This window comes from Canis lupus, chromosome 7, assembly GCF_048164855.1.
Source record: "Canis lupus baileyi chromosome 7, mCanLup2.hap1, whole genome shotgun sequence".
NCBI lineage: Eukaryota > Metazoa > Chordata > Mammalia > Carnivora > Canidae > Canis > Canis lupus.
Genome location: NC_132844.1, coordinates 28,655,855 through 28,679,792, shown reverse-complemented (window position 1 = coordinate 28,679,792; position 23,938 = coordinate 28,655,855). Strand labels below are relative to the sequence as shown.

The following is a 23,938-nucleotide window of genomic DNA, read 5'->3' as shown; positions in this document are numbered from 1 at the left end:
GTGTGCAAAGAACTATAGTGACTTTTTGTCTGAAGAAACTTAACAGTGATTTGAATTCAAGTAACTCCTTATAAATATTTACAAAACAGCTGAAATTTAGAATTATATGGTTTTTATTTTACCCAAATAATGTATTTCATCTTGTTTTTTTCTTGTTCAAATTGGTGTGTGGGCAGAAGAGACAACATTTTTTTGCTTTTTCGATGTGCTTATTTAAATCCCAAATGTTCTTAGCGCCTGCCTTTGGCCCAGGGCGCGATCCTGGAGACCCGGGATCGAATCCTACGTAAGGCTCCCGGTGCATGGAGCCTGCTTCTCCCTCTGCCTGTGTCTCTACCTCTCTCTCTCTCACTGTGTGCCTGTCATAAAAAACAAAACAAAACAAAAACCAAATATTCTTTTTGAAAAAATATTTAAATGCATATTTGACTAAGATCAGAGTTCCAGACAAATCATTGGCCTTTTTATTTGTAGATCAAAGAATTCTTCGAAATTCTTCTTTTCCTAGATAGAATCTCAGGATTAGAAGAGACCATAAAGATCATTTAGCTTACCTCAAGATTTAGATTTTAATCTCCTCCATCACATTCCATTCAAGCAGTTGTCTAGTAATAAAAACTTCACTACTTAAATATTTGTTGGTTATTAAAATTAATTCAGGAATATAACTTAACTGTTTTAGTTTAAATTATTAGTTCAATTTGTTACATTCTGCAGAAATTATATGTTCATCTTGTATTTTATCCCAATCTCCACATTTCAATTACTCATACTTCTTTGGCCTTATGCTAGCAAATTGGATGTTTATTCTTATCAAAAATGAACTGTGATCCTTAATTAAGAATACTGGGGTAAGGCAATTGAATGAAGTACGGAGCATTACAAAAATGTGGATCTCTAGCTGCAAATAGCCTAGAAATAGCATCATTATTCTTTTACATGGTATCACTATAACAAATATATTTTCGCTACTGATTTTAAGATTACCTGCTAAGGCTTAAAAAATAGTTTTAATGCTTAGTAAACATCTCCAATTAATTAATGGAAAAATATTTTTAATAAATTGATTTTTTTCCGGCTAGAATTGTTTTTTCTTTAATGCCCTACTCATAAGGCTCAAAGATACTTAGCAGATATGGTCTAATTGATCATGAAATCATGTTCTCATCAGATGAGGTCAGTGTATGGATGGATTCATGACTCTTTATTGATTCACTATTTAACTGAGGGGAATAAACCTCTTAGATGGTTTTCTTTTCTACTTATAAATAAAGCCTAGGGAGGGAAATTCCTTGTCTACTTCTTTCTACATTTGATAACTGGCAGTTTGATTCAGTTAGTCCAACTGTCCAGAGCATGGTGGCCAACTTAACTTGCAATTCAAATCTAGGCTAGTTTGCTTTACCTCCAGGTAAGGTGGTGTCTTAGTTTTGGCTGCCATAAGAAAATACCACAGACTGGATGGCTTAAACAACTGAAATTTTGCTAGGTACCATCTTGCTGTGGACTCACATGACCTCTTCTTTGTGAACATTCAGAGAAAACGCAAACGAGCTTTTTGGTGTCTTTTCTTATTTTTTTTTAATTTTTAAAAGATTTTATTTATTTGAGAGAGGGAGAAAGAGCATGAGCAGGAGGGAGGGGGAGAGGGAGAGGGAGAAGCAGACTCCACGCTGAGCAGGGAGCTCAATGTGGGGCTGATCTCACGACCCTGGGATCATGACCTAAGCTGAAGGCAGATGCTTAACCAACTGAGCCAACCAGGAGCCCTGGTGTCTCTTCTTATAATGGGATAGTCTCATTATAAGGGCCCCACCTTCATGACCTCACCTAACCCCAATTACCTTGCTAAGACCCCACTTCTGAATAGCATTACTTTGGGGGCATGAACTTTGGGGGCATAGTCCACAACAGGTGTCCATTAAAAAGCCACAAGTTGCACCTTGTGCCAGCCCCAGGAAACCTCACAAACACAGCAGCCACCAGAGGAACTAGTCAGAGGGTCTGAATGGTAGCTCGAGGCAACTGATCTCCTTCTCACCACTTTCATCATTACGTCAAGTGCTTGTACCTGGCATAGAGGAGGTGACAAATGCATGCTAAAAAATACCACCAAGTATAGCTTGAGGCTTACTCTTTCAGGGCATTACTTATTCTGTGCTATATGACAAGGCTTCAAAATACTAGAGGTATTGTCTTAATTGTATATTGCACTTAAGATACAGCTATATTTAAATAATAGGAATATTTATTTGTAATGAGAATTTTATTACTGAAATACTGTAGCATGGCACTTAAGGTGTCAGATATTTCCCATATTCCCTCCTGACTCATGTGTGTGTTTCTGATAAAAATGCCTACAAACTGACAGGAGCCAGGCTGCCGAAGTACTGCTCATCCTCTCCAGCTGCCATATAAAGATTTAATCAGATAATCTCTGCATCAAAATTTGTCCCTAAGTTCTTTTTGCTTTAGTATCATTTAAAATTTAAAAAAAATAAAATTTTCCGAAAACATCTTAAAATCCACTTACTTTCGTCAAGCACTGGGACTGCTACATGGCAGTCCACGTGAGCATATGATCCATTGCTGCATTCATTCCAGTATGGAGTTACCAAACTGAGGCTGTAACATCTGTGTTTGTAAACATTTTACTAATACTGAAACTCCCATTTATGTTATTGAAATCCTGTATGTATCAATTCATAAACTGAAAAAGTGTGCATACTTTCACCCACGTGGCATAGATAAAGTGAGTACTTCAGAAACTGCTCACACAACTAAATATAGAATTTGGAAGCTTCCTCTAGGCTCTTAGTCTGATGACCACCCATTTCCTTACTCTTCTAAATATTTTACTTTTAATTTCATCAGTAATTTGTAATATGCCATGCAATTAACATGTTATCTAGAATTTCCTTTGTGAATAAAATTTGAAGTGTCCAAAATATAAAAAATATTAGCCCAAAAATGAGTGACATGAAATTACTTTTACTCTAGATATAATCTTAACAAATTTGGTAATCTGATTTCTCAAGTTACAATTAGAAGGCAGCTGCAAAGGCAAGTCTACAATAGCCCCACGAAGTGACAGCGACAAAAAAGAAGGATGCCAGCAAAGTACTAAATTACTTTTAAAAAAGTATAAAGACCATAAAACTATAGTCATTTGGAGCTATTGTATTGGTGCAGTTAGTTATGTGAACTGCACTGGCCTATGGAGGCATATCAATATATGTCATATTTATAAAGATGATTACATGATCAATTTTAAATTTAGTATGTTCAGTATGAGTCTGGAAGGCATTATATCATAGAAAAATTTTTATTTGAAAAGTTTAATATATATGTATTTATAGATATATATATTTTAAAATTTTTGGTTTTTTGAGGGACAGAGAATGAGTGTGGGTGCATGTGCACGAGAGTGGGGGTGGGGGCATGTGGGGAGGGGCAGAGGAAGAGAGAGAGAGAGAATCTAAAGCAGTCTCCAGGCCCAGCACAGAGCGAATCGTGGGGGCTCAATCTCACAACCCTGAGATCATGATCTGAGCCAAAACCAAGACTAGGATACTTAACTGACTGAGCCATCCAGACACCCCATTAACATATATTTTTTTAAAGTCTTGTTTAAAAAAGAGAAACATCAGTGGTCTACATAATTGATTTGTTTTTATACTCAAGTGAAATTCTAATCTGAAAAATCAAGAAAAATACCTTTCCTAAATATTTTATCAAGCCTCCAACATCCTATTTTTTCTTTTAAAGAATTTATTTGACAGCACGAGGAAGCAGAACAGCAGGTAAAGGGAGAGGGAGAAGCAGGGTCCCCACTGAGCAGGGAGCCTGATGCAGGATTTGATCCCAGAACCCTGGGCTCATGAGCTGAACGAAGGCAGATGCTTAACCAACTGAGCCAGCCCAGTCACCCATCAAATTCCCAACATCCTTAACTGTTAAAATATATGTGCATTTTGAATATTAATGTGTGTTATTCCAAGTTTAGAATCTGATACAGTTGCACCCTACTTATGCATACATTTAGCACTATGGCATATAGATACAGCAACTCTGGAGTAATGGAAATAATTCAGGATATGGAATAAAATACCTTTAATTGTCTGACCACAGTAGACTGCCTTTATAAAATAAGTGTTCAGCAAATATAATAGCTAATTAGTATAAGATTATAGAAATTACCTTATATAATTGAAAGAAAGACTGACATTTCCTAAAAGCAGAGAGGCCAGCAATCATTTATCCTGAAGAACAAGTGAGTATGTTTGTATATAGTGCATGAGCTGGGAGGATTAGGGTAATGTACCTCTTGTTCTCTGAAACTAGTACTCCCTGCCTGCCCACCCCCCTGCATTATTTACTTCTAAGCTTCCAGCTTACTGCTGTTTAGCTAACAATACAATGTTTTTCTAAAAACTGCCCATCAAGGAGCTTATAAACTAGATAAACAATTAAGGGATTTCCTAAAAGCAATCCTTATAGTACTGAGTCTTCTGGATGGTAAGGAGGACAAGTTCCTTTGGGCTCCAAGCATCTTCCCCTTATCAGCCCTTCTCTTCCCATTAATTGGTAGGAGTCAGACTTTGCAATTTTTGTTTTATTTAGAGTTTACAGTTTAAACTACTGCAAATGACTCAGACACCTGATCACGAAATAGCATGAATTTCAGGGCATAGGAAAAAAAATGTAATAGTACATAATAGAGCGATCTGGGAGGACTCATTAATTCCCCCCACCCCCTCAAAACCACTTTAAATGGATCAGCTGTTAGAAACACTTGGAGCTAACCATCTTAAAAGACACAACTTTAAATTTCTCAAAATTTTTTCCTTGTGATACCTAGAAACATACTGTTTATTTTTTCTTTTACAAATTAGTATGGGCTTGGTGCCATTCTACTGCCAAACAAAAGTACCACCTTATCAAAGCAATTGCCTAAAAATAAAAGCATGCTGTTTTTGAGACAGACCTGAATTTAGTATTTTGCCACTGCACTTAGGAAATTTACTTTAAAAGGCTTTCTTTGTGGCCTGGGAAAAGAAGTGACGCTATTGTACCCACCAAATGGGCAGCTGCGCCACTTTGTGTAGACCAATGTGGCTCCATGAAAGGACATCCTGGGCAGCCATTGGCCCACAGATGGCAGCATCTCCCTCCTGCACATACCCCCTAATTAAAGCTTGGGTTTTGGTGGAAACTGCTGTATCATAATGCAATATGGACTACCTTTTTTTATGATTGGTAACTAAATGCCTCCATTTTTAGACTAGATGAAACAAAATGCTCTTTGTGGTTTTCCTATTTTGAAGTATTCAGAAAATTTCTTTTGCTGGCACCATCTATAACTTTTAAATAGAGCTACTCACTGTGATTCCACGGGATCTCTGGGTTTTCAGTGGTTTTCCTTAGCTTGGGTGCTCATCGGAATGCCCTAGGGAATTTTAGAAAGCCTGTTTTCAGGCCTCATGTATATCTACCCTGGAATCCTTCAGAGCAGGGCCCAGAGATCTATACTTGATAGAGCTCTCCAAGGACTGATGATGATCATCCAGGTTTGGTAACCACTATCATAATGTGTTTCCTAAACAGTTCTTCCACCTTTCATAGCTCTCCCGCCGTGCACAATGATGATGTCTGTCTTTTTCTTCCAGGTTAAATGCTTTCTTAGTTTTACCTGCCTTTATACATTTTCTTGGAAGCTACCTCAAGGACTTTGGTAATGGAAGTCATGGTAAACTGTCAACTACCCGTATAGTATTATTTTTATAAAGTGGAAATACATTTTAGCAATCATATTGCTATAATCCTGTTTTATGATGGTAAGAAATGAATCAAATTTACCAAACTCTTGAACATATGTTGAACATACAATCGTTTTACAATCTGTGAGAATCCAATTTTATGTATTTCTTGAAAATTAGATACTATATATTTTTAATTTATAATCCACTTCACAATGTAGGTTAGATCAATTTAATGTAATTCCACAAGCTTTTATTGAGCCCAATCTTAGGCACATGGGATATAGTTAAGTCTTAGAGTCTACCCTTCCTTAGAGAATTCATAACATACTAAAGAAGCCAGACATATATTTTAAAAAATAGTGTGGAAAAGGTTTAGTATAAGGTGAGGAGGGAACACATTTGAGAAGGCTTGACTCTCTCAGAGTGGGCAGATATTATACAAGACATGCTTCTTAGAGGAGGTGACACCTAGGTTGGGTTTTGAAGGATGAGCTGAAGTTTGTCAACCTCTCAATGGGGAACTTGGAGGAGGAGGGCATCCATGGCAGGAGAAACAGCCTGTGCACAAGTCTGGAAGTGTGACACTCTGGCGTGTGTTTAGGCTACAGTATTTAAGGATTGTTGCTATCGGAGATTAGCACACCTCCTACTGGTGAGGAATGACAAGAAATGAGGTTTCCAAGCTAGACTTCAAGCCTTGGAAAGATTTCTGGGCTTGACCGTAATGCTAGAGTTTTGACTTTAACCTTTAGATGACCAGGAACCGACGTAGGTTTTTAAGTTAGAGAAATGTGATTAGATGGGCATTTGGGGAAGGAAACCTGGCGGTAGGTACCCTTTAGGCTGGATTGAGGTGGGTTTGCGTAGGGATTAGGTTAGAGGCAAAAAGCCCAGTGAAGAGGCTGCTGGAGCCACTGTGGTAAGGAAGTAGTAGTGGGAATGGCAGAAGAGGGCCGTTTGGGAGACATCCTGAGGCAGGATGCTCAGCATATTCAGTAGCCCACTGGATGCAGGAGAGAATTGAGGGTGTCATGTCCCCCAAGTGGGAGACAGGAGACCAGGTAGATTGTGGGACCACCAAGCAAGACAGAAAAACTAGGCTTGAGGAAAAAAATGAATACATTTTCAGACATGTGTGTGTAACATTTTTGTAGACTATTTATCAGTAAGGCTGATAACATCCATACACAAAGAATGCAATGCCAAGAAAGTTATGTAACAAGCATATCTGGCTTTTTTAGTGAACTAACCTTTAGTTAACACATAACCACCCTGGTAAGTTATTTAACTATATTTTGTTCTGAACCCAATCAAATAGCAACTGTATCTTTGCCTCTGTTCTAAACTAAATGCTCTTTTAAATTTAGCTTTGAAGCCATAGTTTTGTTTTTCTGAGAAGGGATAGGTTTTTTAAAAACCTGGTCCTAAATTTACATCTGAAATATTGCATACATGGTCACAACTCTATTTCCTGTTTTCAATAGAGTACGAAATCCACGTGATCCAAAATAGCAGTTTTGAAAAAAATAATTCCAAATTTCCTTGGGACATACTTATAAGGCTTTTCAGGCTGTAAAGTTTACTTCCTAGTTTAGATATTAAAAAGACAATTACAAATTATAAAATCAGTTGAGTTACCCCAGAGATGTTCTCTACTCTGAAAGAAATGAACCATGGGATGTTTGGATGTGTGGAGATGCATCTAGTATTCAAGACTGGGTTAACAGCAGAGGGCATCATCAGAGAGAGATGACTGTCTCCCCCTCGCCTGGCTGGGAAGGGACCCTTCTTGGTCCTGACCCTTCTGCGTGCTGCTGTCCGCAGGCCTGGGTTCTGTTCCAGGCTAGTCTCTTTAGTCATAGGCTTTTATTCAAAATTATCTTGCTCCTGCAGCTCTGATGGCTACAACCTGCACACACGATGTCCATTCTGCTGGATATATTTAACTTCATCTGTATCTTCCATCTCCAATCATCACTAAATATTTTTAAAAAATCACTGTTAAAGTATATTTATTAAACTTTTTGATCTCCAGGTAGAAAGATTTAATTCTATTATAAAACATTTATCATGTCAGTATCTTCCATTCATGTTCTTAAAAAGTATCATTAGGTATTGGAAAATTAAGAAGGAGTCTCTAAGAAACCGAGTCAAACTCTGGTGGGTGCTGTGTCCTCTCTGCCCACTCACCCCCCAGTGCTGTGTTGAATTGAGTTGTATTTTTTTTTTTGAGAGGAGAGAGAGAGAGAGAGAGGGAGGGAGAGAGAGAGAGGGAGAGAAAGAGAATGTTGGGGGGGGGAGGAGGAAGGAGAGAGAGGATTTTAGGAAGGCTCCATGTTCAGTGCAGAGCCTAACGTAGAGCTAGTTCTCACAACCCTGAGATTATGACTTGAGCTGCTGAAATCAAGAGTCAGATGCTTAACTGACTGAGGCACCCAGGTGCCCCACGAACTGTATTTTTATGTATAACAGGCACTTGCACTTATCAATTTTTTTTGCACTTACCAATTTTTAAACACATTTAGTACTTCCGGTGACCATACTTTACATTAAAGAATATTCCTTTTATTGACTATTTTTATACCTCTCTCTACTTTGTCCTTTAGTGTTCTTACAACTGTAGACAACTGGCAAAGTTTATAGTAACTGTAATAATTTGAAAAAATAACAACAGCAATATGCATGAAGCATTACTCTGTGCCACGGATTTTCCATACCTTATCTCATTTAATGGTATGTACATAGATGGAAATTTTCTTCATTCCACAGACAAGAAAACTAAAGTTTAGAGAAGTTAGTTAACTTGCCTAAGGTAACAGGGAGTGTGAGCAGAAACCCTCTTCCATGGAGACTGATGCAAAATTCTCATCCTTGCACGAGTCCAGCATCACCTACAAAGTAATGTCAGGGTGGCGGAAGTAGGCATTTGGAGAGACTGAACAAAAAAAGGTGGTGCTGGGGTTCTTTTATTCACACACAAAAAATATAATCTGATAAAATGTAACTAGTAAATTTCATCTTTCAAAGATGAGAACAATTCTTTATTATTTTTTGAAGATTTTATTTGAGAGAGTGAGAGCACTAGCAGCCAGGAAGAGTAGAGGGTGAAGCAGATTCCTCACTGAGCAGGGAGCTAGATATGGGACTAGATTCCAGGACCCTGAGATCATGACCTGAGCCAAATGCAGACACTTAAATGACTGAGCCACCCAGGTGCCCTGAGAACAATTCTTTTAGATCTAAAGAAGCTGTTTTCAAAGTATAGTTGGGGGATGCCCAAGGGCTTCAGAGACTCTTTCAAGTGGTCTGTGTGATCAAAATTATTTTTATAATAATACTGTGAGGTCAAAACTGATTTTATAATAACACCAAGATACTTATTTTCTCACAAATGTGCTCATGGTAGATTTTCCAATGACTGTTTGACATGGGATACTGACAGCCACAGTGAAAGCAAAAACAGGTGTAAGGAGGAGGCTGTCTTCTGTTAAGACTAATATTAAAGAGATTTGTAGAGATGGCAAAACAATGCTACTCTTTAAAATTTTTTGAAATTGTAATTTTCATAAATATTTTTTATTTATGTTAATATGTAATGATTTTAATACTTTTATTTATTTTTTAGAGAGGAAGAGAGGGGAGGGAAGAAAGGGAGGGGCAGAGAGATAGGGAGAGAGAATCTTAAGCAGGCTCTATGCCCAGTGCAGAGCCCCATAGGGGCTCAATCTAACAACCCTGAGATTGTGACATGGGCTGAAGTCAAGTCGGATGCTCAACCGACTTAGCCACTCCAGTGTCTAAATATTTTTATTTTTAAATGAATTAAAGACATTTAAAAGTTCCTCAGTTTTAAATTCTTACACATAGTAAGCATTGACAGACAGAACCCATATAAATGAAAGCTTTTTGGGGGCATCAATAAAAAGTGCAAAGGTGCAGAGTGAAACCAGAGTTTGAAAACCCTTTGTACAGGAGTTATAGAGTACCTACTACAGAGTCAATTATAGAATTCCTTTATGTTTCAGAATTGTTTGAACATGCATACATGGAAATGAACTCAGATGCACTGCAGCTCTGAGAGTTTAGCTAAGGTTAATTACCATATCACTAAATCGCAATCACAGCTCTCTGTTTCTGTTTACAGAAGGGATCCAAATAATGTGCTCACTAGTGAAATCTTCTGTCAGCAAGGCTCCGAGAAATTGAGATTTTCTTACAGCCCAAGAGGATGAACAATAAACTACCACAAAACCTGTTGCTTGGAAAATATAAACCAATGTGGCTTCTCAACTAAGATAACATCGATTTTTATTTTGAACCAGTTTTTCCACACAAGAAACCCTATGATAATCACTGCTGCAAGAACATGCCCCTTTTCCACCAACAAAAGTCTGGGGATATATTATTAAAGGTGTCTACCTAAGAGGGAGAAGGAGGCCTTCACACAATTTATCTTTCTGTGACTTTCCATTTCTCTTTTTATGTGTTCTCCTTTCCTCCTCTCACAAACCCCTCCTAAAGTCTTTGGTCTTTATCCTTTTTAAGTACAATAAATTACATAAAAAAGAACAAAGGAGGCACTTTAATATGGAAAGAACTACTTGCAATCATTATACTATACAAAAAGGGACTCAAAATCTTCAACTAAAGATGAGTTTTAATTGATGTTAGTTCTGTTACAATGAGCTGACAGAGAGCTATTAAAACTCTAATGACATCTGACAAACGTGCCATAGGAGAGTTATTCTTCAGTAGTTGGAAATATGGTATTAGCTCAGCAGTACCCAGGTAAGTGAGGACATGTCTAAGAACTAGTATACTTGTATTCATCTCACAGACACCAGCACCTACTAAAGTGCTAGTTCCTGAGGGTACGAACAGGAGAGGTTTCTTGCCTGTGAGGCTCACAACTGGCCATAGCAGATGCCACTGTCACAGATGATTATAATATGTTAAGTCCCACAAAGTTTGATAAAAACTGTGCTGAGTAGAGTAGGGTGGGGAGCCATGATAGACAAGTGGGATTTAACAGAACTGCTGGAATTGGTGAGGTAATTCCAGGAAGAGGGTCCTGCGTGAGCCCAGCAAAGTGCTTGGTGTTCTGCTGCCTCAGGAGAGGAATGGTTATGCAGAGAACAAGGGGCATGTACCCACATGTACTCTCTGCACGCAGAGGATGGGGTTGAGCCAGAGGTGAGGCTAGAAGGGCATGCTCTCCATGTGGAAGAACGTCATGGGTACACTGGACCTGTGTTGAAAATTATCCAGAGAGGTTCACTTTTTAAGTACCCAGAGCACCTCGTTCAGCATCTCATCTATATGACAATTCTATAAGGATCACCCAGAGCCTCACTGCGGCAAGGTTCGAGTGTCTGATTTAAAAATAATGCTCTTGAAGTTTCATCTATTAAGAATTTATACCATGTGAGCCATTCAATGAAGAGAGAAAGCTTATTAAAAAATGCAATATTAAAAAAATACAATATTAAACTTAAAAGTACTTAAAGTCTAAAACACATTTCTATTACAATATGCCTACACAGTAATATATGACCAAAATGTAATCTATAAAAATTCATAATACATAATCAGATACTAGCTTTTGAAAGTTAGTTCTCAGGATATAAACCCTAGTTAGGGAAAGATAGTTTTAGAAATAAGGATATGGGAGCACCTGTGTGGTTCAGTAGTTGAGCTTCTGCCTTGGGCTCTGGTCGTGATCCCGGGTTCCTGGGATTGAGTCCCTCATCAAGGCTCCCCACAGGGTGCCTGCTTCTCCCTCTGCCTATGTCTCTACATCTCTCATGAATAAATAAAACAAAATCTTAAAAAAATAAATAAGGATATACTTCTAGCTAAGAAATACTTCTATTTGAGATTGCACTACTTTTTGAGTCATTGTCACAATCTAGTTATAGGCATAAAGTCAGTTTTCTAGATTTCTCTGAGTTTATGGGCGTCTTATTATTCTTCAACTTCCATGGAGAATTCTCACAAAACTAATATAAGAGCTGTGTAATTAAAAAAAAAAGTTCATCCTTTTCTTTTTTGAAATATGGAATTTCAGCTTATTTGGCAGCAGCCATGAGTCCCAAGTTTAATGACAACTGATAAAATGTTTTTTCCCTCATTTTAAATTTATTGTAAAATAATAAGAACTATGTTGGTATGGACAACATTTTTCACTGTGAATGTTTTTAAATTTTCAATATTTTATATATGCTGTGTGTCATTTGAAACAGACGTTTTCTCTAAAAAATAATCGAAAAGAGAAAGATTGTGTTTGCATTTTCTTTGTTCAAGGTGTTTATTGCATCTCAGAGGGCGTACATGCACTGGGTTTTTAAACTGAAATAGAAAGAAATGCCATTTTGAAATTGGTTTTAGGTAATTTTTTCCCCATTACAGTGTATGTTATCCCCACAGTAAATTCAGATACAACCACTTTTAAATGGTACCATACATCTATTAAATAATTTGAAAAATAGGCAAACACCTTTCCAACCCAATATGCTTTTACGAAGAGCTGCCAAGCCACTAGCAACACTGATCAACAGTGACCTCATTTATGCGTCAAAATCTTAAGCCAAGCCATCAGCACATACAGTATGACAACAAATTAAAAATTAAAGAATACAGTATGTACAGTAAAGGATACAATTCTCTGAATTAGTTTAAATCCTAATCACAATGGTACAACAAAACCTACTCTGAGCTCAATTGAAGGATGAAAGAACACTAGTCTACAGAACACACAAAGAAATAGTAAATTAACAGATGTACAGAAAACCCACAATAAAATAAAAATATTTGCAGTAATCTTTAAATTACACATATACTTTGGGGTGCCTTCATAATCATTTGAATAGTACATTTCTAATTGCATTTTCACGGACAGGATAGAAATGGACCCTTTACTTTTCAGTGCATTTAATCAAGAATGAATAAATAGGTCAATTTAGATGCAAAACCTGTCAAATATAATCAAAATATACATTTTAATGTAGCAGTGATTAAATATGGAATTCTTTCCATATGATTTTTTCATTCTTGATAAGGTAGCTTCAAGGAGAAATATTTATTATGGACGTTAACCCTTATATTTTTTTTTAAAACAAAATTTCTTAACATATACAGTGCCACAAAAATAAACATTTCTCACAACAGTTGAAGTTCCTGTGATTGGAAAAATGTACTCCACACCGAAAAAGTTTTGTATATTTAAGAGTGTTTTCCTTACTATTTGATATTATCACACTATGTTTGTAACAGAGATACAGAGAAAAAGAGAATTTATGGGAAGAGTTTAGGTTTGTCCAAAAGTCATATATACATCAAAACCCTCAAAAACACAGACACATCTTTCCAAATGGCTCACCACACAACAGCTGCATCATCCGTCCATGGGCGAGGTCCAGAAAAGCACTAAAGGCATCAGAAACATCCATTCATTGTTTTTACATCGTACAACACACAAATAACCCAAATACACTACAATTTTGAGAGTAGGGATAACAGCTAAGGTAGTACACATTCCTAATGTTCACTTTCACAGCTGTGCTACACGTTTTGGAAGAGAAGTTACGAGTAAGCATTGGGTTTGGTACTGGTGGCTCACTTTGAAACTCTGAGCATCAATTTTATTTGAAGTCTCCAAACTCATTATTTTTTTCCTATTCAGTCACAAAAATTGCAGCTGTAAAGATAAAAAGCACTTGAATTAGAAAATAACATTATACACTCCTCAAACATATTGCCTTCCTGGCAATTTTACCTCACAGTTACTAGGAAAAATCTTCATGCAAAGGATGTCTTTATAACAAATTCACATTTACATACTTTCCACAATTCTTTGCTTAAAGTTTCAGCCAGGAAGAAATTTTTAGAAAATATTTTAATGTATAGTTTCATTCTAGGTAAAAATTGTATCAGCAAAATTTTGAAAACATGGATACTTAGGATAAATTTCAGTAGTGAGACATTTACTATTAAATAAGAACAGTTCACCCTTAAAAAAGGGCAGATGGAAAAAAAAAAGGAATGGCAGTGATTTTCATTATTTTGGCCTCTTTTCAGTTATGGCATTCAGTAGTTTACTCAACAGCTGAACAAGTAACAGAACAGAGGAGGAGGGAGGTATCAAGGTGACTCAGCGCCTTTGCAAATGCGGCTCCCCCTCCTCTGTCCCCAGGACCGCCAGCCCATGCTTCACCAGTCATCTCTGCCTGGGAATCTTCCTGGGGTTGAAGGCTTACGAGTTACGTGGGTAACTCTTTTTCATAAATTAGTCTGTGTCTGTCTCCCTTGTGACCATGAACCTCTGAGAGCAGGGGCTATCTCAAGCATCTCTGTTTCAGGTGCTCATCAGAGCTCCTGGCGCAGGATGAGAGCAATATTTACAGAAAGATAGCTGGATAAAAGGCTGCTCCCTGCAGCATCCTTCGTCAGTCCTGAACCTATAACGGCTAAGAAGTAAGTGCTCATTGCCTCACTTATGCCTACACCAGCCCAGCCCAAAATGGAACAGAAAAGTCAGACACAAGGAGGAATTACTTGACTAAGATGTCAATGCCTCAAAATGATAAACTCATCAACCTTGTATAAGAAAACAAAAAATCATAAAGTAGGAATCCACAAAAATCTTAGTATGCATTAGAGAAAGTTTAAATATATGTGTGTGTGTGTATATATAGGTTGTAAGCTGCATTATACAAATTACACTGGACAGTGGTCTCAAAACTTTGACACTCTTATACCTCCCTCCAGTGTGCAACCTTGAGCAACTCACTCAATGACAAGGATCAGTTCCTTTAGCTGTGAAATGGAGACAGAAAATATCTGGCTAGTATAGATCACAGGGTTTCATTTCCCACAGGGACAACCAAAGGAGTTCATGACTAGGAAGTGGGTATGAAAAGTACTGTCTAAAGGAAAAGCAGTATTACTGTTTCTCCACTTTCTGCAAGTACTTGTTGAGAATCTACTCATTGTGTTAGGTGCTGGGGTTAGCAGTAAACTTTTTTCCTTTATCAGTTTCTTTCCGTATGTCCATTATTAATTATGTCATAAATCATGTTAGAAATTTAAAAACAGAATGTTAGAAATTTAAAATTCTGCTTGAGTGCAGAAATTGCTAAGGGTAACTAACAATCTAAGCTTTGAGGAAGCCAAGTAAGGATAAACAAAAAATACAATTTTGTAGCCAAGTATATTCTTAGATGTTTTCTAATGCAATATAATAGATGTTAGCTTTCTATAAATTCCTGTCATCAGGTAATAAAGTGGTAATTTTCTAATTTACCAAGTAGCTTGGGCAGTTTTTTGCTTTATCAATAAAATCTTTGTGCTTTTCAGGACAACTTGGAGGCCTTTCTCCCTCTTAGTTTTGTAAATTAATTAAGATTAAAAAATTTATTGATAATTCATTGGCGGCTTTGAATATTGATTTAAAAAAGTATAAATACTCAAATTATTATTATTATTATTTACATGTGTTCAAAGCACAAAAGTACAAATATCATACTTGAAATAGCTAAGCATTGCATAAGTCATTATTACAAGCCCACAGGAAAAGCTCAATATTAGATACCTTAAATTGTTTACAAGAAATCCTTGATGTTAAGATCCGCTAATGGGTCCTTTGCTGGAGGTTTCTTGGGACTCTGAGTGGCAGGTGTAGGGCTTGGAGAAAGCTAATGGGGAAAAGCCAGCCCAGGATAGCAGAAACAGAAATCAAACAGAGAGACAGGTAAGCATTAGGCAGAGCACATGACACAGAAAACAAACATGCAGAAGATCAGATGGCTAAGGGATTACAAAATATACTTAATTTTACTTAGCCACAGTGTTGTTTAATTTTGGTTTCATAAAGTACACTTCAAATTATATTTGGCTTTGCTGAAATTCTTTGATATCAGATTTAGAGGACTCTGGCAGAACCATATGGGTATGAGTTAGGGAAGATGCAGAAAACTCGTCACATACAGATATTATGAATATAGAGTACAGTAACACAACAATCACTTGCTCTAAACAAAAGCATTTTTACTTTGAGTTATTAGTACTACTAAACTAATGAAGGAATTTTAATGACTTTTCCTTATAGTGAGAGTGAGTTTAAGGGAAAAACTGAAAGGAAATAATTTGCAGAAAGTCACTAAAGAAATTACTTTAAATTATTAAATATACTAGAATTTCACTTAAAGTGTTTTAAATGAAAAACAGTCAAGTTTGGGGGCACTGTTTATTTCAGATGAGAAAAGAATTGCCCAGGTATGAATATCATTAACTTCCAATAATTGCCTGTCCAGCTCGCAGAGAAGATTAATTAAATGCTATGGAAAGAATTATATTGCACTTGCTAGCAAAAGCAACAAAGAATTAACTTACCTTGTTTCTGCTTAATCCCTAAATTATTTCATTGTGTGACAGACATAAGCTTTGGAAGCAGCCTTTGCAGGAGTGTTAAGGTTTGAAACCCTGAAAGAGGTCATGTAATCTGTATAGAATAATGTGTCCTTTGAGTTTAATTCTTCTTCTATGTTTGTAACCTGAGAGAAATCTCAGAAATCTGGGGTGATGAGGTAGCAATGTATGTTTTTATTGGTTCAGTAAATAGAGCTCCAGAAATAGAGATTTTCAGATTTGTTCCCATGTCCAGAAACTATTTCCTTATTGCACTACCTATTAGTCAAATTTCCATTACTTAAAACAGGAATCATTCTTCATAGAAAGATCAGAAAAAGATAAATGCAAGGGTTGAAGTTGTTTGGAAGGTAAGAAATTCAAGAGTTGATTCATCATTAATAATTTGGTGAGATGACATCATGAAGGATGGATATCAACTGACTGAGAGAGAGTGGAACAGTCAGTAATGAGAAACATCAGTAATGTTGTCACACTGGTAATGAAAAACATTATTTTGTTTTCCGAAGTTATAAAATCATATTTACTATTTATTATAATCACCTCTGCTGCTTCTCTGATATAGGAAATATAATTTAAAACTTTTTTTTAGAAGGGGGGAGGGACAGAGAGAGAGAGGGAGAGAGAGAATCTTAAGTAGGCTCCACACCCAATGCAGAGTCCAACGGGATGCAGGGCTTGATCTTACAACCCTGAGATCAGGACCTGAGCCAAAATCAAGAGTTGAATACTTAACTGACTGAGCCATCCAGGCACTGCTACAATCTATAACTTTTATAAATATGCCATTCCATTTCCTAAATCACTATAAATTCAATTAAATGACTAAAATACTGTTTTCATCTTATTATCTATTTTTCATTTTCATTCTTTGAATTAAGTAAATAAACTCATGCTGTATAATACTGGAATCATGAAGAAAAATATCTACTTTAATAAAATTGTGTTAATTTATTTTTAAAGCTTTTAGTACACCAAATAAAGATTTTAAAAACCTCAATAATATTCTTCCAAGTTAATAAAAATAGAAATGTCCTGCCTTTTTTCAAAAGTATGTTAAATAATCATAGATATATTCAACCATCAAGAAAACATTAAAAAAAATAAGATCCTTTTTAGAATTTAAATATATCTAGATTAAATTTAACCCAAACTATCATCCTCAAAACCTTCCTCACTCCCTTCAGAAACAATATGAAGCAGAGTTCATTAGTCTCAGAACAGACTAGAAAATTTCTCATGAAGCCAGGGCTTTGAGTATAGCCTTGAAGGTTAGGGTTTCTCATATCCTAAATTTATCTCTTTAAACACCCACCATTCTCTCTTCTGGTCCCTGTGGCTTTTGAGGGGTGAAAGAGGCTGAAAGTAAAATTTGGGAACAAGTAGACAATAGATTTTAGAGATGGTTAAAGGAAGCAAAAGGGATTAAAGTCTACTCAGGAAGTTCAAAGTAGGAATCCTATGGATAACAATATAAACGTCCATTTGGTGAGTTAAAAATATCATAGAAGTGGGGCGCCTGGGTGGCTCAGTCAGTTGAGTAACTGACTGTTGATTTTGGCTCAGATCATGATTTTGGCATTGTGAGATTGAGTCCTATGCAGCAGGGAGTCTGTTTGAGATTCTTTTCCTCTGCCCCTCCCACTGTCCCTCGAAATAAAAAAATAAATATTTAAAAAATATATAGAAGTGAAATTATTTACTGATGCCATTATAATATATTTCAGCTTTTTGTCTTGGTTTGCTGGGCATGGTGCTAGTAAAGTCATAATGTGGTGTTCTGACTCCATCAATGTCAATTTCTCATGATAACCTCTTTGGTTTTCTACCTATACCTCCACCTTAGCCAGGCAACTTACAAAAGGAATCAAGAACTGGTTCCTCATCAGCATTATTATCACTATCAGCAGCAAAGCAGTTCAACAAAGTGTATGTGTTTTACCATCTTGGTAAACAAAGGTAGCACTTTGTGTAGAAACAAATTTGGCCTCATCTAAAGGGAGGTTTGCTCTTTTTCCTGGATCCTGGTAGGTGACCTCTAATTCCTTGGAATTTCCTGAGTAATCGGAATGTCTTTGTTATTCAGGGTGGCTTCTTAGAACCACACCTGATAGTATGCTAACAAGAGGACTCAGGGTAGGGACTAGCCAACCAGAAAGATGAAGAATGTGATGAGAGTGTTAGGTCTTGGGGTCTCATGATACCAGCCTTTCAGTGAAGTTGGGCAGGGCTTGGAGATTGAACTCAACCACAGGGGAATAATTCAATCAATAATTCCTATATAAGGAAACTTCAATAAAAACCCTGCACACTGAACTGCAGGTGAGCTTCCGGCGTTGGCAATACCACATATATACTCTTACATATTGATGTCAGGTGAGTAATACATCCTCCAGGACAAAGCTTCATGCTTGGAACCCTCCCAGCTCCAGACTTTACCCTATGCATCTCTTCTTTTGACTAGATCTAATTTGTATCCTTTCACTGTAATAAAACTATAATACATTTCATGCTTTCCTGAGTTCTATAAGTTGTTCTAGGAAATTGAGAACCTTCAAATTTGTAGGCAGCTGGTCTGAAGTGAGAGGGTAGCCCTCAGGACTCCCAAACTTATGGCTGGTGTCTTAAGTGAGGATAGTCTTGTAGGGACCACTCCCTGAGACTCTTCAGTTTGGTGGACTCATTGCTCTTACTAACTGTACGAAAAGTCACAATTCTTGGGAAAAACTGGTAGCCTGGAGGACTGTGTCCCTAACCTTGAGTTTAGCTAGTTCTGGGAACATGTGAGAAAACGATGGATCAGAAGTACTCATTTTTCTGGAATAAATGCCCAGATACTTTAAATGTCTAGTTGTTCTCAGGAACTATTCTGAATTAAGTAGAGGAATGGAAGGACTTAGGATAGTGAGTTACTTCTAGCATTTTCCTCCAAATCTCACACTATTGCTCATATGTCTTCCATGTTCCCCCTTTACTTGTGAAGCAACAGATATGAGGATATATATTAGGTAAAAATATTTTTAACAGTTTGCCATGTGGCAGTTTAATACTTATAAATTAATGTCATTATTTTAAGGACATTAAAAAACTGACCTGTGTGCCAGGTACAGCTGCAGCTCCAAAGGGTGGCCTCATCATGGGTTGTGCAAACATGACCGGCTGCTGAGGCATCATGGGCATGCCCGTCCCAGCAGGAGGCTGAAGAGGAAGAGTGGTTCATAGCATGAGTGGAATCCACCCCCTATGGTAATGCCCTGACATTTATTCTTTAACGTTTCTGAAAAGTTTTGAGGAATGCAGGCCTGTGAGGAAGTATAACTTGTGACTTTGAACAATGGGTGCTGTGAGGCTGGCAGATGGCAGAAAATCACTGAGGTACAGTAGAAGCCTAGCTGGCCACATGGCACCCTTCTCCCAACCAGGCTTTGTTGGTGATTATTTGTCTTCTGTAAGCATAATTTTTAAGAGACAAAACCTCACTTATTTATGGACCCTAGCCCTAAAATTTGCGAGTGATAAAAGTGATAAGTGAAAAGTCCAAGTATAATGATTAAGAGTTGATTTTGATGATTGAGTAAAGAATGTGATTGGTAAATAGTACTCCAAAAATGATATAACTATATACTACAGGAATTATTTTGATTACAGAATTTAAGTATTTTATAGCTGGCTTTATCATATCGTGTGTAGACTTCTTAATGTCTAACACAGATGACTTAATTTATTAAGTCTTACATTACTGCATTTGGGGAAGAATCATATTCTACAGCTGTATTTGTTAATCTGGTATTTGGCAAAGGCCTCAGACATGTCAATTACAATTTCTAGCACAGGTTGCCACTCACCATTCCAAATCCTGCTCCAGGCTGTCCAACAGATGGGGCCCCGGCAACAGGAGGAACCGAACTGGTTGGAGGTACAGCTCCTTGCTACCAAAAAAACCCCACAAAACACACACACAAACACCAACAATAAACAAAAGAACCAACATAATTTGGTTTTAAAATGACAGAATATAATTTTAAAAATGCATGCCCCTTTAAATATGTGTGGTTATGTAAAGAAATATCAGATTTCCATTTTAAATTAAAAAAATGGCTCTCACACCATGCCATGATATGAACAAAGTTACTAGCTTAATGTTTATTGTTGTGGTGTTATTTGGGCTCACTGGCTTGCAGCCTACTGACAACACTGGGCTTCCTTTCTACCTCCTTATATGCTTCTCCTCTACCCTCACTGTAAATGTGTCAAATTTCTCTAACCTTGTCTTTTCCTATCATTATATCCTCCTAAAGGTACTGGGTTAGACATCTGAAGAATGTGTCCTCATTTACATATCAATGCGTGGTTTCCATTTGCCCATTTTTAGTGTGTGTGTGTGTGTGTGTGTGTGTGTGTGTGTAAGGGGGGGAGGGGCAGGAGAGGAATAGAGAATCTTAAGCAGGCTCCATGCCCAGCATGGGAGGTTGGGGGTGGTGGTGAGTATGGGTAGGGCTTGATCTTACAACCCTGAGTCATGCATGACCTGAGCTGAAATCAAGAGTCAGACAATTAACCAACTGTGGCACCCAGGTGCCCCTTGCCCTTCAGTTTTAGATTCTCCTTTTTGTGTTATACTTCTCTCTGACTTTTGACCGCTATACATTTGCACAAGGGCCAAAATTAATTCCAAGTTTTATGAAGCATTTAGAAGACTACGCATAATAAAGCACAATTATCCCATTTCAGGTATAGACTTGACGGTTTTCAGTCATACAACAAGGCCCCCTAATATTTCCCTTAGTTTAAAACTAACCCTACTGAAATCTCTTAAATTTAACTTAATCATTAAAGCAAAATCCTAGTGAAAAAAGAAAATACTACAGTGATGTCAGCAAAAATGGTGAAGTAAGGAAATCTGAAATTTTCCTCAATCCATAAAACCAGTAGAAAAACAGGCAAAAACTATTAGAATCAAATCAACTATTTTAGAACTCTGGAAACTAACTAAAAGTTTGCAGCAACCAAGAAAGTACTTATTCAAGACAATCAGCTGGATCTCGGCAAGAAGATTAAGCTTTATGGCATCTTAACTTACCCTAGTTTCATCCACTATTCTTCAGCTCATCTGTAGTCTTGAAAATAACAGCTTACATTCTCAGTAATAGTACCAAAGGGAGCAGAGTATATCTAATTATTTATTTTGTCTCCTTGGGTGGCTCCCTCGAAAGACTGGATCAAAAGGCTCATCTTTGTCTCATGAAACTGGGGATGCATCTAGTGCTAACGTTGTTACCTGAGGCCATTTGTGGAAAACGTTTACAGGCAAATGTTTTAATTGTTGCTGTCTAAAGCAATGGGTAACAGGGCAAATAGTAGACTAAACAAAAAGCTTGGAGGGAAGTCTGGAGAAGGGAATGTTTGGGGGATTATGGGTTCAAAAGCTCAGCCATGCCTCTGGGAATTTAGAAGTTCATGCACATGCCCAGGGCTGTGTGCAAGCTCAGGAAAGACGTGAGAAGGCCTCTAGCTGACCCTGAGGCTTTGAACAAGCAGTAAGTGACTGATTGCTAAGGCAGTGTGGCAAACTGCCTGGTTGATTCTTAGGGCATGCCCCAACACAACTCAAGACCCTCTGCAAAGACTGGGAAATATTCTGGTTTAAGGAATTTCAGTAATAGTTATCTAATCATTAGTTGACCACATAGCAAAAGAAGCAGAGACTTTAATGGCCACACATAATAAAGAACAGAGACTACAGAATTAGTTCAGAATAGTCACTCAACAGAAAAACAACCAACCACAAAAAAGTAACCACAACAAGCCTGTGGGGAAGAGGTAGAATTTGATTTCCAAAGCTGCCACATTTAAAAATGTCTAAGTTTCAACAAAAAAATTCTGAGGCATTAAAAAAAAAACAAAAAAAAAAAACAAAAAAAAAACAAGAACATACAGTCCATATGCAGGAAAAAGATTTCAAATCAATAACCTAAACTTCCACATTGAAGAACTAGAAAAAAAGGAAACAAACTAAACCCAAAGTAAGCAGAGGAAGGAACTAATAAATATGGGAGTATCGACAAATAAAAACTGATTGAAGAAGTCATAAAAAATCTAAACAGACGTGTAAGAAAAAGACTATCAGTCATCAAAAAAAACTTGCATCGGTAATCAAAAAGGCCCTGAACCATATGATGATTTCAATAACTGTAGAAAAAGCATATAATAAAATACAGTATCTGTTGATGATAAAAGCTCTCAATAGACTTAAGTTTAGAGGGAACATATATATATGGGTGTGTGTGTATATATACGTGTGTGTGTGTGTGTGTATATATATATAAAGGCCATCTATAAAAAACCACAGTTGACATCACACTCAATGGTGAAAAACTGAAGGCTTTTTCTCTAAGATCAGGAACCAGACAAAGATGTCCACTCTCATCACTTTTATTCAACATAGTACTAAACATCCTAGCTGCAGCAATCATACAAGAAAAAGAAATAGAAGGTGTCCAGATTGGTAAGGGAGAAGCAAAACTCTTACATTTGCAGAAAATATGATACTACATATAGAAAACCCTAAAGACCACATCCAAAACATCATTAAGACTGATAAATGAATTTAGTAAAGTCAAAGGATACAAACTGAATAAACAGAAATCTGTTGCATTTCTCTAAACTAATAATGAAGTAGCAGAAGGAAAAATTAAGAAAACAATTGTACCAGAAAGAATAAAACACCTAGGAATAAATTTAACCAAGGAAATGAAAGATCTATACTCTGAAAGCAATAAGACACTGATGAAAAAGACACAAACACATGGAAAGACAGACCCTGGCTCATGGACTGGAAGAACTAGTATTATTAAAATGTTCATATTACTCAAAGCTATCTATAGATTTAATGCAATTTCTATAAAAAAACTAATAGTATTTTTCACAGAACAGGAACAAATAATATTAAAATTTATATGGAACTACAAAAAGACCTCAAATAGGCAAAGGAATCTTGAAAAAGAAAAACAAAGCTAGAAGTACTATAATTCCAGATTAGAAGATTAACTACAAAGCTATGATAATCAAAACAGTATGACACTGACACAAAACCAGATACACAGATCAATGAACAGAATAGAGAGCCCAGAAATAAACCCATGCCTATTTTGTCAATTAATCTATGACAAAAGAGGCAAGAATATACAAAGGGAGAAAAGACAGTCTTTTCAATAAATGGTATTGGGAAAACTGGACAGCTACATGCAAAAGAATGAAACTGGACCGCTGTCCTATGTCATACACAAAAATAAACTCAAATGAATTAAAGACCTAAATGTGAGACCTGAGACCATAAAACTCCTAAAAGAAATCACAGGCAGCAATCTCTTGGATATTGGCCTTGTTAGCAACATTTTTATGGATATGTCTTCTCAGGCAAGAGAAACAAAAGCAAAAATAAGCTTGAGACTACACCAAAATAAAAGGCTTTTACACAGCAAAGGAAACTAAATGAAAATCAATAAAACAAAAAGGCAACCTAATGAATGAGAGAAGATATTTGCAAATAATATATCCAATAAGGGGTTAATATTCAAAATATATAAAGACCTTATACAACTCAGCACCAAAAAAACTAATTTGATCAAAAATGGGCAGAGGCCCTGAATAGACATTTTTCCAAAGAAGATCTACAGATAGTGAACAGATACGTGAAAAGATGCTCGAAATCACTTACTACCAGGAAAATGCAAATTAAAACCATAATGAGA

General features: G+C 36.8%; 1 protein-coding gene and 1 long non-coding RNA gene across 14 annotated transcripts in view; one reads left to right on the top strand and one right to left on the bottom strand.

Annotated features, from left to right (window-relative positions):
• LOC140636697 (uncharacterized) overlaps nucleotides 1–12,000 on the top strand; it is a 28,279-nt gene extending 16,279 nt beyond the window's left edge. Inside the window, exons 2-4 of the long non-coding RNA XR_012033905.1 lie at nucleotides 5,670–5,837; nucleotides 8,369–8,495; nucleotides 9,907–12,000. This is a non-coding gene — a long non-coding RNA (uncharacterized lncRNA). The remainder of the gene's footprint in view (nucleotides 1–5,669; nucleotides 5,838–8,368; nucleotides 8,496–9,906) is intronic.
• Nucleotides 12,001–12,039: 39 nt separating this feature from the next.
• SNAP91 (synaptosome associated protein 91) overlaps nucleotides 12,040–23,938 on the bottom strand; it is a 139,880-nt gene continuing 127,981 nt past the window's right edge. For 12 of the 13 annotated variants that reach the window (XM_072832187.1, XM_072832188.1, XM_072832186.1 and 9 more), the window contains 4 exons: nucleotides 20,033–20,116; nucleotides 19,281–19,385; nucleotides 15,352–15,454; nucleotides 12,040–13,458 (listed from right to left, as the gene is read on the bottom strand). In XM_072832187.1, the coding sequence (XP_072688288.1) occupies nucleotides 15,362–15,454; nucleotides 19,281–19,385; nucleotides 20,033–20,116 (282 nt within the window). In that variant the 3' untranslated portion in view covers nucleotides 12,040–13,458; nucleotides 15,352–15,361. The remainder of the gene's footprint in view (nucleotides 13,459–15,351; nucleotides 15,455–19,280; nucleotides 19,386–20,032; nucleotides 20,117–23,938) is intronic. The other variant, XM_072832191.1, reaches the window with a different exon arrangement.